General features: G+C 45.7%; 1 protein-coding gene across 1 annotated transcript in view; it reads left to right on the top strand.

The window, feature by feature from the left end:
• The first annotated feature begins 1,700 nt into the window (after positions 1–1,700).
• Positions 1,701–15,209, top strand: part of SMOC1 (SPARC related modular calcium binding 1) — a 145,158-nt gene continuing 131,649 nt past the window's right edge. Inside the window, exon 1 of the mRNA XM_007454435.1 lies at positions 1,701–1,799. Coding sequence (XP_007454497.1) covers positions 1,701–1,799 — 99 coding nt within the window. The remainder of the gene's footprint in view (positions 1,800–15,209) is intronic.

Below are 15,209 nucleotides of genomic sequence, written 5' to 3'. Positions count from 1 at the left end.
AGCGGTTCTTCATTTCTGTTTGGAGAACAACCAGTACTTTGTTATTGTTTCAGCATCCAGTCAGGGCTTTCTGATCTGAGGGTGCTGGGGAAAGTTGAAGGCTTTAAAGCAGAGTGTGGTGATTCAGGTTTGCTTTTTAGAAGGATGACTGGCTGCCTGGTGGAGGCTGGATGGCAGACAAGGGGAGTGGGCAAAACTGAGTGCAGGAGTTGGGTGAGAAGCTTGTTTATACAATCCAGGAGAGAAGCAGTAAGGGAAAGGAGTTAACCTTTGTCTGGACCTCTCAAGCCCACAGGGAGAGGAGTTAAATTCTGGCACTGCTTCCAGTCTGGCTGGAGAAAAGTATCCCTCCCCTTGAAGTGAGTGGTCTATACCAATGAAAATAAATGCTAAGGGCTGTATTCCACATAAGAAGGTAAACCATGGTTCTCTCGGGTTGAATGCAGTGGACCACCTGGTTCCGTTGAGAAGCTGGTGTGATGTGTCTGTGACCATTCCCAAGATGAACCCCTGGGGACTGCCCTGGGCAGAGCCTTCCAACATCCTACGGGCACTCAGGAGAGGTCTCCCTCCCTCCTCTGACCCATCTCTGGGGTCTTTGCACCCACAGACTACCCCTCCTACCAATGCTTTTTCCTCTCTCTTCCCCCACCAGGAAACCAGCTCCCCTCTAACCTCTCCTCCCAGGGCTCCTAGGCCACAGAGAGGCTGCCTGTTGGCCCTCCAGTTCCAGGCAGGGAGCCAGGACGCTTGGGTTCTAATCCCAGATCCACCACAGGGCCACGGGTCGGCATCATCCCATACCCACAGGGGCCCTCCCCAGCAAGGAGATGGGGAGACGTGCTTTCTTTCTCTTCTCGACACTGCTCCCTGGGCAGCCGCTGTAGGACTTAGTGTGTCACCCGCTGGAAGCTTGTTTGCAAGCAGCGAATGCACCTAATCCCCACACCCAACCCCGGTCACAGCCGGCGCTCTGTGCAGATGACCTGGCGACTTCCCAGTTGTTCTTGGTGTTGATGCAGCCAGGAGGCAGATTTCTGAACCCCTCTGCGCCCTAGTACCCTCATCTGAAAAAACGAGGCGAGGAGTGTTTCCCTGCCTATTTCATCCGGCTATTGTGACAAGTCACGTACTCGTGCAGAAAACTGTACATGCTTAAGGTGTTATCATTAGCCGGGCGGGCATTCTGGTAGGTTCAGGCTGCTGGAGCTCTCGGAGGCTTCACCAGACCCGAGGGCCAAGAGGAAGTTCCTCTTTATCCCGCTCTCTCCCTGGAGCCCACTTCGGCCAGGCCACCGAGAGTCGTTCCTCAGTGGGGACGACCGCGAGCCGCCCCTCTTTCCTCTCTCCCATTGGCTTTCACCTGCCAGAGGGGCGGCTGCCACGGGCCTCTCGGCCAGTCAGTCAGGGCCGTCGGGCTCCGCCCCACCCCTCCCGGGGGTTTATAACGGGAATTCCCATGGCCCAGCTCTGGCGTCCAACCTGCTGCCGCCGCGGCCCGGCCGAGCGGAGAGCACCGCACGCAGAGCACACGCTCGCGCTCAGCTCCCCTCCGGGGCGGTTCATGAGCGCGCGCTCCGACCGCAGCCTCCGCGAGCCCGCGCCGCACCGCCGCGGCCCGCAGTCGCCCCGGCGCGGCCGTGTGCCCCGTGGAGCCCGCCACCCCTGTCCGCAGCCGGCTGCCCGGCCCGCCTGGCACCATGCTGCCCGCGCGCTGCGCCCGCCTGCTCGCGCCCCACTTGCTGCTCGTGCTGGTGCAGCTGTCCCCGGCTCGCGGCCACCGCACCACGGGCCCCAGGGTAAGTGCACCCCAGCCGCGCGCCCACCTGCGGAAGGAGACCCAGGTCGCTGACCCTCCTCCTGGTGGTGTGTGGCGGGGAGGTGGCGGAGAGGGGGAAGGGAGGCGTCAGACCTCGTCCCCCTCCTCACCTACTACCCAGTCCCCCGCGGGCTTCTCGGCGAAGTTACTGAAATAAAAATTTCTCCCATTGTTACCCCCGCCCCCCACCCACCCACCCATTCTTTCTTGCAGCATCGATTCTGCCCGTTCCCTCCTCCCCTCCTCCCCCGCTGTCACTGGTGCGTTCTCTCTCCCAGTCTCTTCTCCCAGGGCCTTTTGCTCCAAGACCCTTAGAGGTGCCTTCCGCCTCCGAGGTGCCTCATGCTGCTCGCGGTCCCGGAGCGCTGGTGCTCTTGGCAGGCGGCGGTGGGGGGCAGCTCTGCCTCCAGGGTTTTAGGTTACCCGAGAGCCACACAAGGACCTTGTGTTGTTGCTGTTTTAAAAAGCGATCGCTGCTCGTAAAACCCGCAGCAGATAATTTTAATGCTCCCTCCCGCTAGGCACAGCGGCGGAGGAGGGGTAGAGGTGGAGGCTGGGGAGAGCTGGTGGAGAGGAGCTGGCAGTGTTCAAGGGTCTCTTCCCCTGCGTTCGGGCGCGGGAGGTTGAACTACTTGTTGAACCTTGGTCTGATTGGAGTTCCTGAACGATGTGAAACGTGCCAATTCTGTGCACAGGACAGGCTGTTCAGGGCATTCTAAAACCTCCCGGAACCGACAGCATTGTGTGCCTTGCTGGGCTAGATTATTGCTCCCATGCGCGCAATTGGTCTAATGAAGGATTCCACTGGCTTAAAAAGTGTCCTCTTAAACCACTTAGGTGTTCATTTGATCAAATTTATCCAGACAGTCTCTGGCCGAGGATTAACGTATGTCAGGGCAGTTGTCTATCGAGATAGCTGCTGCCTCCGCCAGGCAGTGGGAGAGTCCATGTGAAAGTAGCTGGGATCTTTGTGAACAGGTGGGCTCCTTAACCAACTCATGCTTTCCTGGATATTGTTCGGCCTAGCCTGTTGCCACCTGTTCTGATTGCAGGTTCTTTATTCATAGCTCTTGCTACCATGAGAGTCATCTTTATAGCTGTCGTGTGTGTGGGAAAAGGCTTGCAAAGCTTGATGAGCCGTAATGACTGCCCAGGTACTGGCTGATTACATCCGAGCCCGGCTATCACTGTGAGATCAGATTTGCAGCCACTTAGGAAAGAAAAGTGTTTGTCCCCGTGTTGGGCCGGCCCTTGCTTTTATGACCAGATGTGCAACAGCGGCAGTTAAAGTGCGGCCGATTAGATCCAGGGCGTGTCATAAATCCTCGACAGCAGGCATTCCCAAAGCCGGGGCAAGTCAGGGCTCCAGGAGTGACTTTTATGGATGCAGATGAGCATGCCTTTTAAATGAAGCTGCTTGGTTTGATATTAGGACTCACAGCTCTTAAACTCTGAGGTCAGGAGAGCCATGGCGTTCCCTTCAATAATTAGGAACAGTCAAGACAAGAGACGCAGACCAGAGCACCCCAACTGAAATCTGGATGCCCGCCCACATGAGAGGCCCGGAGACAAATGGTGGGGGGCTCATTTGCTGCCGGGCAGGTCTAGCGTCTCAAGCCATATGGCTCTCCTTCCTTGCCTCCTGAATCTGGGGGAAGCAGCTCTTAGGGGAAAGCTAGGGGCTTCAGGGGAAAATAGAGACATTGGTTCGTTTTCCCTCCAGCTTCTTTAGTTCATTAATTTGACAGAAATGGTGGAACACAAACAGGAACTGTAAATAGGCTTGTGTGTCCCAGCTGCATTTTTTTCTCTCTCTCTCCTTTCCTCTCTCTCTCACACACACACACACACACACACACACACACACACACACACTTAGAAAGTACCAAGAGGAAGCTACTGTCTTGAGCATGTGGTTACCTGGATGCATTTATAGGCCCCATTGAAAGCCACCACTTATGAGTTCTTGAGCTGGGCACTTTCCATGATCACTTATGTTTATAAGAACAAGAAGATGGGTCTTTTTAGTGTCATTTTGCAAGTGAGACTTAGGGAAGCTAAACCCTTGCTTGAAACACTCATGGTGCATCCACAGCAGTGGGAACCAAATCCCAGTTTATATGGATGTGCGGGTCGTGTGCTTTCCATACCACCAAGAAGCTTCAGGGAGTGTTCATCCAACTAGTCATGCCGTTCCTGTTAAATGGGCATCAGGCGAGTCTGTAAGAAAGCATTACTGATATTTTTGGGTGTCTGTATCACTAAAGGGTGATGTCTTTGAGTTTCAACCTATTCCAGAAGACTGCAGTTCTCTTCTCTGTCTTCTTGGTGGCCTCAGAAATGTGGCCCTGGTTGTGAATGGCAGTGTCATAGGAGGAGCAGAAACATCTGGCTGTTGCAGTATTCCCTTGGGCATCCCTGGGTCTCTTCTGCTAATCTTTTGAGTGACAGAGGCTTAAGGATTGGCATCTTTTCCAGCTGGCTTTCTAGGAAACCGAGAGCATGCCCTTTCGGTTTAACTTTATCTGGCTCACTAATTGAGCTCCCCCGAGGCCTAGACCCCAATCCTTGCCCCTTTATTTGTTTCCTGCCTTCATAAAATGCCTGACATTTGTTTGACTCTGGAAACCAGCAGCTATCAAGTATCAGATTGGAGGCTATTATGTAGGAAGCACCTGATTTCTTGGTCTCTCAGCTCTGAGCAGCCGCGTGGCTACCTGGGATGCTGGCCAGGAGCCTTTTAATTATGGAGGAGACAGCCATTTCTTTAATCCTGCACACTTTACTGAAAATCTTTCTGGGGAGGGGCTCTGCCAGGCTGATGGAGTCTGACTAATGCCTGTCTTTGTCTGAACCTCTGTCTGCCCTGCAGACTGGGAGCTGGGTGAGGGCAGGAATCGTGCCCGTCTTGTCCATTGGTGTATCCCCAGAGCTCAGCACAGGGCCTGGCACTTGCGAAATGAACAAATAAATGCAGATAATGCATGTTTAACAGTGATTCACAGGTTCCACCTTCTTGGTGCAGGACTGGAGGCAGGAAATAGATTTAAGAAGTTGGAGAAATAGGAGAAACGGTCAAGAAGTCTAAGAAATTTTATTTCTTAATTGTTAGCTATATTCTATAACTGCCCTCTCTCCTCTCACATACTTGATTCATCCTTTAAAACCTAGTTCTAGCATCACTCTCTGGGAACTGTCCTGCAAAAAAGCATTTTGATTAGAATCGATCACTCTCACCTTTGTACAACTTCGGTGTCTCTTTCACTTGTCTTCCAGCTTTTGCCAATTCTTCTGCAGTGAGCATCTTGAGATCAGACCAGCATCTTCATCTCCTCAGCTCTAACTTGCCCCTTCGGCACTCCACTCATAATTCTGTCTTGTTAAGTGAACAAGCTCACAACCTCTTGAGGGCAGAATAGAGATGTTATTTGTCAGTGTGCTGGTCACACTGCAAAGTGTTCTGTAAATATTTATTGAAATGGTTTCGACTGTACTGTGATGTCCATGCTGGACTCCCTGCTCTCATTTAAATGTGAAATTGGTTACTTAACAAACTATTTCTTTTTTTCCCATTTTAGGCTTTTGTTCCTTGTTTAAAAATAAGCATGTGGGATGGTTATAGGAGGGGTGGGGGAGGAGAGACTGAGCAAGCAGACTTGGATGGGGGAACAGGCTTTGACTCCACCTAAACCCTTTTTAAAAAATCTTGCATTTGCCAAATGTGAAGCAGCTTGTAGACAGTTCCCTTCTATTTGACTAACCTGTCTCAGTGTCTGGACCAGGGTGGGTCCTTGTGTCTGCAGAGATGCCTTTCTTATTATCTGTTTTCAGCACAGAAACCTATTTTTTCCACATGGGGGTTTTAGCTGAGGGGCTACTCAAGGTGTTAGACCAAGAATTTGATTTGAATATTTTGATAGAGCTGACATGTGAAATTTAAAGAAATAAAACTGAGGAAGACAGGAAGAGGAAACAATCATCTTAGAAACTCTAGGAAATTCAATCAAATGGAAAACACTTTGATATTATCTCATTATCTCCTAAAGTTGAACATTCACATTTTTTTTTTTTTTTTTTTTTTTTGGCCGCCCCTCTTGGCTTGTGGGATCTTAGTTCCCCGACCAGGGATCGAACCTGAACTCTTGGCAGAGAAAGCAAGGAGTCTTAACCACTGCACCATCAGGAAATTCCCCGAACATTCACGTTTCTTACAGCCCAGGGACTCCACTTCTAGGTGTATATGCCCAAGAGAAACTCATGTCCAGAAGGAGACATATGCAACCGTGTTCGCACTATCACAAGCCTGGAAAGAGCCCAAATACCCATCAGTTGGAGGGTAGATGAATAAATTGTGATGTATTCACACAATGGAGAATTATAGTCAGTCAAAACAAATGAACAACAGTGACATGCAAAAATATGGACGCATCTGGGTAATATGATATTAACTAAAAGAAATGCACTGAAAGATGCAGCGTGACATCTTTTATAAATTTATAAATAGCTAAAATTAAATAAAAACACTTTTAGGAATACATATAGCTGCAAGAAAACTATATGAAAAGAAAAGCAAGGTACACAGGATCGGGGGAGGTTAGGGTGAAACAGAGGGATGGATTGGCCAGGAAAATCGTATGGTTAGTGTAAGTATCAATACTTTACCTTTTTTGGGGGGGGGGGTGAGTTTGAAAGTATTTGTCAATTGGTAAAGATCAATAGCTTATTTAATAAAAAATAAGAGTGGCTCCTGCTTAGACCAATGTTGAGTGTGTCACGAACCAAAGATTATGTTTAATTCCATTCTTTGCACCTGAGGTCAGGCAAACACAAATTCCCTTTGTAGAGACTCCTTTCTTGCCTCCTCTGCTCCCTCCTCCCCCTTTCCAGATGTGCATCTTAGAAAATACCACGTTGGGGAGTGATGATTGGTTTTACTTTGAATTCTTGGCTGGTTAGACCAGGGGCCCCAACCCCGGGGCGGAGGAGGACTGGTAGGGGTCCTTGGCCTGTTAGGAGCCTGGCCGCACAGCAGGAGGTGAGCGGCGAGTGAGCGAGTGACGCTTATCTGCCACTCCCCATTGCTCCCCGTCGCTCGCCTTACCGCCTGACCCATCCCCGCCCCCCATCCGTCCGTGGAAAAATTGTCTTCCACGAAACCGGTCCCTGGTCCCAAAAAGCTTGGGGACCGCTGGGTTATACCCAGAGCCGGCCCAGGCTCCGGCGTAAACATCTACATCAGCTGGCCAATGAGCTCATTTGTAAAGCTGAGCCCGCGGCAGGCAGTCTTCTCTCTCCTTGCTCAGGGGGATCAACCCTGTACATCTGAGTCCCCAGGCCTGCAGAGTGGAAAAGTTCGCCAGCTGACGCTTGGGCCAGAAGCCTTATTTGCCAGCGGGGGTGGGGGAGGCGTGTTTCGGGCTGATCGCTGCCTTCATTCCAGCCTCCTCCCTCGCCTGCCTTGGCAGGGGCTGGGGAGGGGAGCATGGCCCCGCTTAGCAGGTACAGGGCACCCTTTCTCTCCCGACCACATAGAGATCTATTGTTTAAGCAGCCAAGTTCCTGGCATTGCTGGGGGGTGGGTATGTCCATGTGGAGAGCCCCTTCCTCCTGAGCTTGTCACCGCGGAGCAGTTTGGGAGAGGACAAGGGTTAAGCTGCGGATGGGAAATCGATCGGAGCTGCTTGTGAGGCATGCCAAACAGGGTTAGCATTGTACATATGTGCCGTGCAGGAACCCTGAGTCACTGAGGGCATAGGAGAACTGGATCTCCACCAACACTCCCAACGGCCTCACAGAGACGCCAAAGCGACATAGGTCAGTATAGCAATTAATTGGATTTCCTTCTGCACCTGATGTCATTCTAAACTCAATCGCTAGATCACAAATTAATCTTACCTTTGGCAGATATCTAAGCACGTTAGGTGTGGAGCTCTATGTACTTCCCAGCCGTTGCCTTGATTGATTTCGGCTTCCTTTTTCTGGAGCCAAAGCAGGGCAGCCTCTACAAAGCAGGAAAGGCCACTCAGAAGAGCTGGAGCCTCAGAAGAGCTCCTGCCACCATCACGGAGGACCAGGACGGAGCCAGGTTCTGGGAGAAAATGTGTCAGGTGCTTTGAAACCTGACAAATACTCTGCAAATGTGAGCGACTGTGTCCCTTCCCCTTAAAAACCATTTCTCGCTGCAGCATTGATCTGATTCCGTTAGATAAGGGCCAAATGTTTTTTTGTTTGTTTGTTTGTTTTCAAGTATTGGCAGTGGAGAAAAACTGGGCCCACTGCCCAGAATGGTTCATTTTTAGGACTAGATAGCATCTCTAAGACAGCGCTGGGAGTTAAAAATATTTTGGGGGCGTGTTTATCATGCATCTCTTCTTGAAAAATTCTGCAAAGCCCCAGGGGAGAGGACACAAAAGCAGTAACAACTAAGAGGGTGAGGTGGGCAGTGTTATAAAAGGACATTGAGCCTGCTTTCAGGTGCACAGTGCCCCTGACTGGCTCAAAAACAATGACTCCAATGACTCCCCTTCGTCAGTGGTGCTGTCTGATAGACCTTTTTGCTAGGATGGAAATGTTCTACATCTGCACTGTCCAATATTAGACACATGTGGCTATTGAAGGGTTTTTTGTGGGTTGGTTTGTTTGTTTTTATGGGTTTTTTTGCTATTGAATTTTAAATGTGGTAAGTAAAACTGAGGAACTGACTTTTAAACTTAATTTGATTTCAATTAAGGGTAAATGTTAATAGCCACGTGTGGCTAGTGGCTGTCATACTGGACAGTGTCGGTCTCTCACCGAGGTGCCCAGCCTTACCTCTCACTGTATATCCCCACCCTCATGTGCCCCAGACTTTGGTTGCACTGAACCGCATTGCATTTCCTGACCTCTCCTTCCCTCCTCATCTGTCTGTCCGAATCCTGCTCATCATTCAAAAGCCTCCACGCAGTCCTCCCAGCCTCGCCCCAGGAAGGGTTCTCTCACCCACTGTGCTTTGCTTACCCCTAGGGCAGTGCGTGTCCCCATCTGCCCTGTATTCTAGCTGACCGTAGAGGGAGGGTAGTGGGGCAGCCTCAGCACAGGCTTTGGAGGTAGACAGACCCAAGTTTGAGTCTGGCTCTGCCACTGTGAGCCTGGGCTAATAACTTAAGCTCTTGGGTCCTTGGTTCCCTAGTTTGTCCAATGGAAGGCATAGCATCTATGTTCCAGGGTGGAGGGAGGATGAAGTGGGAAGTCTTAGCTTCCTATTCCAATTCCTACTCCTATACCTGTTCCTGTTGTAACACATAGTACAAAACTAGTGGCTTAAGCAACACAAATTTTTGGAGGTCTGAAGTCTGAGACAGGTCTCACTGGGTTAAATAATCAGCAGAGCTGAGTTCCCTTCTGGAGGCTCCAGGGGAGAATCCATTTTCGTGCCTTTTCTAGCTTCTAGAAACTGCCTGCATGCCTTGGCTTGTAGCCCCTGTTCACCTTCAAAGCCAGCAATAGCTGGTCGAGTCTTTTTCATGCTTCCATCTGTCTGGTTCTGACTCTTCTGCTTCTCTCTTCTCCACTTAAGGACCTTGTGATTTCTGACCCTTGGGCCACCAGGAGAGCCCAGACTGTTCTCCTTATTTTGAGGTCAGCTGATTAGCAACCTTAATTCCTCCTTGCCATATACTGTAGTACTACTAGGATTAGGACATGGGCATCTTTTGGGGGGGCCATTATTTTGCCTACCACATTCATTAAGGATCTGATACAGTGCCTGGCTCATAGAGGGTGCTTGATAAGTGGGGGCCATTATTATGACCTTCATCTATGAGTTTCTTTCGTTTTAGTCTGGGAGTCTTGCAATGGTGGTGTTGCTTAATTTTCTTTATAGACTCCATCCTGTTCAAGAACAGGTGCTTAGTAAATATTTATTGAATAACAGAATTTTTGGTAAATGTAGATTATTTCTTTCCTTGTAAAGAAATATTACACAGTAAAAAGAAGTAAAATGCAACCCAAAATACATAATCCCCTTTGTGCAAAAAAAAAAAAAAAAAAAAAAAAAAAAAGTTGGCTTATGATTTTTTACAGAACTAGAACAAAAAGTCTTAAAATTTGTATGGAGGCACAAAAGACCCGGAATAGCCAAAGCAGTCTTGAGGGAAAAAAACGGAGCTGAATGAATCAGACTCCCTGACTTCATACTATACTACAAAGCTACAGTAATCAAGACAATATGGTACTGGCACAAAAACAGAAACGTAAATCAATGGAACAAGATAGAAAGCCCAGACATAAACCCATGCACCTATGGTCAACAAATCTATGACAAAGGAGGTAAGGATATACAATGGAGAAAAGACAGTCTCTTCAATAAGTGGTGCTGGGAAAACTGGACAGCTACATGTAAAATAATGAAATTAGAGCACTCCCTAACACCGTACACAAAAATGAACTCAAAATTGATTAGAGACATAAATGTAAGACTGGGCACTGTAAAACTCTTAGAGGAAAACATAGGAAGAACACTCCTTGACATAAATCACAGCAAGATCTTTTTTGATCCACCTCCTAGAGTAATGGAAATAAACACAAAAATAAACAAATGGGACCTAATGAAACTTAAAAGTTTTTGCACAGCAAAGGAAGCCATAAACAAGACGAAAAGACAACCCTCAGAATGGGAGAAAATATTTGCAAACGAATCAATGGACAAAGGATTAATCTCCAAAATATATAAACAGCTCATGCAGCTCAATATTAAGAAAAAAAAAACCAACCCAATCGAAAAATGGGCAGGAGACCTAAATAGACATTTCTCCAAAGAAGACATACAGATGGCCAAGAGGCACATGAAAAGCTGCTCAACATCACTAATTATTAGAGAAATGCAAATCAAAACTACACTGAGGTATCACCTCACACCAGTTAGAATGGGCATCATCAGAAAATCTACAAACAACAAATGCTGGAGAGGGTGTGGAGGAAAGGGAACCCTCTTGCACTGTTGGTGGGAATGTAAATTGGTACAGCCAGTATGGAGAACTGTATGGAGGTTCCTTAAAAAACTAAAAATAGAATTACCATATGATCCAGCAATCCCACTACTGGGCATATACCCAGAGAAAACCATAATTCAAAAAGACACATGCACCCCAATGTTCATTGAAGTACTATTTACAGTAGTCAGGTCATGGAAGCAACCTAAATGCCCATCGCCAGACGAATGGATAAAGATGTGGTACATATATACAATGGAATATCACTCAGCCATAAAAAGGAACGAAATTGGGTCATTTGTTGAGACGTGGATGGATCTAGAGACTGTCATACAGAGTGAAGTAAGTCAGAAGGAGGAAAACAAATATTGTATATTAATGCATATATGTGGAACCTAGAAAAATGGTACAGATGAACCGGTTTGCAGAGCAGAAATTGAGACACAGATGCAGAGAACAAACGTATGGACACCAAGTAGGGGAAGTGGCGGGGGGTTGGAGGTGGTGGCGTGATGAGTTGGCCGATGGGGATTGACATGTATACACCGATGTGTATAAAATTGATGACTAATAAGAACCTGCTGTATAAAAAAATAAATTAAAAAATTAATAAAAACTAATACTAAACTTCTTTGGGTTATTTGTATGGAAATATGTTAATATAAATGTTTCAGACATTACATGAAATTCCTAAAAATCTTACATGTTCTGGTATAATGTTATAAGTCATAATTCTAGTTATTAGTTTAAAATGTATATCCCAGAAATAACTAAATTTCCTTGTCAACTGCATTATTATGAACTTTCATCAAATCTTTAACTGTGGTCATCTTTAAGTCTTTGGTCTTTTACAGAGAGTTCTGGGTGTACTCTGATGCTTTTGCAAAAATGTTCCTATAAAAGGGTTTCATCCTCAAGGAATTCATGGAAAAGACTCCGACAAGTACAGGTTTCTGGTAACTGACTATACTGCTGAACTGAATGAATAAGCATTTTCAGAACTCTAATAGAAAACTGATGAATTCATAAAAGTGCTAACAAAAGATCAAGATGAAAAAAAATTAATTACATGGGACTGAGTGAACTGATGAGGATGATTATAATTTTTGTGATTCTCTGTTTGAATAAAAAAAAATTGATGACTAATAAGAACCTGCTGCATAAAAAAATAAATAAAATAAAATTTTAAAAAAGTTGGCTTATGTATAGAAAAATTGTGTGGATTATATGTCATGCTGTTAATGGTGTTCATCGGGGGATATTGCATTTCTATGCGATGTGTCTTAGGTATTAAAATAATTTTGTTTACAATGAGCATATTTTAATCTTAGAGGAAAATAATGAAGATTAAAACATGCATGATTTAAAGAAATCCCCAAAGCTGTCTCAATCCAGCCCAATCCCCATCTACATCAGACACAGCCAGCTCGTGTTCATGTTGGGTTGATTTTTAGGGTTAGTAACTATTAGTACCAGGCCTCGGACTCAATTTCTGCATGCTTTGAACTCAGTCTGCCTTAAAGGAGAGTTTTCAGTTAACCTCAGCAGGATGTAACTGTAAAAAATGCATTTATTGATGCTGGTGGGAATATAAATTAGTCCAATCACTTTATAGAATTACAGTTGCACACACTCTTTGAGCTTGTAATTCCACTCCAGCACATACCCTAGAGTAACGCACTGACATGTATACTAAGAGACATGTTTAAGGATGTTCACAGCAGCGATTTTTGGTAGTAGCAAACATTGTAAACCAGCTAACTGTCCATCAACAGGAGACGAGAAATAGAAATTTTGGTATATTCAAATAATGGAATATTACACAGTGCTGAAACTGACTAATATAAAGCACCACTCATTATTATGGATCAATTTCATAATCAAATTGCGGGGTGAAAAAAGGCAAATTGTAGAATACATATGTTATGCTGCTATTTATATGAAGGATGAAAGCATGTGACAACTATACGTATTTTATTTAGGGGGGCAAACATATGTAAAAAATGTATGAAGGGGCTTCCCTGGTGGCGCAGTGGTTGAGAGTCCACCTGCCGATGCAGGGGACACGGGTTCGTGCCCCGGTCCGGGAAGATCCCACATGCCATGGAGCGGCTGGGCCCGTGAGCCATGGCCGCTGGGCCTGCGTGTCCGGAGCCTGTGCTCCGCAACGGGAGAGACCACAACAGTGAGAAGCCCGCGTACCGCAAAACAAAAAAACCTCCCAAACAAAAAAGTATGAAAATTGAGGGCAATGCTAACTCTGAAGCTCAGGTTATAGTGGATACCTAGGGTGCGAGGGCAGGAGGGAGAGAAACATTGGTTGGTAATGTTTTATGTTTTTAAAATGGAAGGTGAGTACACAGATATTTAAATTCCTTTTTGTATGTATTACATAATGCATCATAAAATTTTCCATAAAAGATAAAAATGCCTTTGGATAGATCACAGCAGAGTTTTAAGAGCAAGTAATAAAAGTGTTGCTTCTGCACGGGGTCCTCTGCTCCAAGCCGCTGATAATATTTTTCCTTTTTCCTTTCCCCTGAAGACAGTGCTCAGGGCTGTTCAACCAAACTTATGACCCCACTGCCTCAAGTGCTGGCTACCTCCCTCCTGCCCTCGTGAGGCCCTAAGGTCACGCCTCCTCCCCTGAGCTCCAGGTGGGCCAGGTGGGTGCAGGTGCAGTGTCCCTCTTCCGCCCCTGCCTGGTGGGACCTCTGCTCTTCTTGCTGTATTTGCTCTCCCTTGATAATTAGAGCTGAGGTTGATCATTTTCTCAAATTTATTGGCCATTAGTTAGGGTTGCCAGAGTTGGCAAATGAAAAGTAGCATTGCCTAAATTGTAAATTGCATAAATTGGAATTTAGATAAACAATGAGTAGTGTTTTAGAATAAGTATGGCCCAAATTATTTGTTATTTATCAGAAATTCAAATTTAACTGGGTATCCTATATTGTATCTGGCAGTCCTACATTAGTTCCTTTTCTTCTGGGAATCATCTGTCCTGAATTTTTGCTGATTTTTCAAACAGGAGTGGTAATTTTTTTTTTTCCCCCTCACAGACTGACTTGGGAAGAGGTTTTTTGTTTTTTTAAATACTAAGATATTAATCTGTTTTGCTGTCATGTCTGGCAAATACCTTTCATTATGAAAAGACACTGATTTCAATCTTCTAAATTTTACATCTTTGTGTAACTAATCTGTCATTATGGTTTCTGTCTTTGGTGTCAGGATGAGAAAGGTCTCTCCCTGCTAAGATTATGGAAATTAAGGTGAATAAGTTTATGAAGGCTCAGATTGCACAAGCAGCAACAAATACAATACACAGGTCAAACATTGATTTAATGTTCGATACGGATTTATATAGTATTTTCTGTGAATTAAACTTCTTAATGTAACCCTGTGGAAGGAGTGCTTGTCCTGTGTTTCAGAAATTCTCAATAACCTTTGGAAAGAAGATGTGTCAACCAGAAGTATTCTGTCAAGGTAATTACTTGGGGAAATTTATATAGAAAGTGTTACTTTGAGTAAACAGGTTTTCTTGGAAATGACACTAGGACTTTGGCAAAGAGCTTAGACTCTCCTTCATCTTTGGGTCCTTTCCCTTCATTAAAAAAACATTTCTTTGTTATGAAAACTTCCAAATATATACAAAAAAGCAGAGACTAGTGAATTCTTATGGAACCCTCACACAGCTCCAGCAACAGCTCGATTCTTCCACCCATCCTCTAGTCCTCTGATCATATTATTTTGAAGCAAGTTCAGACATTATGTCTTATCATCCGTAAATATTTTCATACATATCTCTAAAAGAAAAAGACATTAAAAAACACCTAACCACAAAACCACATCACAACCAAAGAATATTAACAGCCATCCCTTAATATAGGGATTACAATGTAGAATTCAATCAACAGTCAAATCTCCCTGATTATGTCTCAGATCAAGATCCAATGAAGGTCCAGTATTGGCTTCTTTGTATCTTAATCCTCTGTTAATCCACGAGTTTCCTCTCCACCTCCTTTTAACTTTGTAATTTATTTGTTGAATAAACAGGTGTTCTAGGGTTTTCCACACTAGCTTTTGCTGATTACATTTCCATAGAGTTGTGTAACATGTTCCTGTATCCTTTATATTTCCTGGAAAATGATAGTGAGATCCAGAGGCTTGATCAGATGTAGGTTTGATATTTTTTAGGGCAAGTATGTTTCATGGCAGTTGGTGTGTACTTCCATCAGGAGGCACATAACATCTGTGATATTAGCACCCAGTGATGGTCATTTTGGGACCCATTAATTTGTTAGGTGTTGTCATTGATTTTTTTTTTTTTTTTTTTTTTTTTTTTTGGGTACCGGGCCCCCCCCCTTGTTGTGCCCTTTCCCGTTTTGGGCACAGGCTCCGGATGCGCAGGCTCACCGGCCATG

The sequence above is a fragment of the Lipotes vexillifer genome, unplaced genomic scaffold (genome assembly GCF_000442215.2).
Source record: "Lipotes vexillifer unplaced genomic scaffold, Lipotes_vexillifer_v1.1 scaffold197, whole genome shotgun sequence".
Taxonomy (NCBI): Eukaryota; Metazoa; Chordata; class Mammalia; order Artiodactyla; family Lipotidae; genus Lipotes; species Lipotes vexillifer.
The sequence above is the reverse complement of the archived record's forward strand: the minus strand, read 5'-3'. Positions and strand labels throughout refer to the sequence as shown.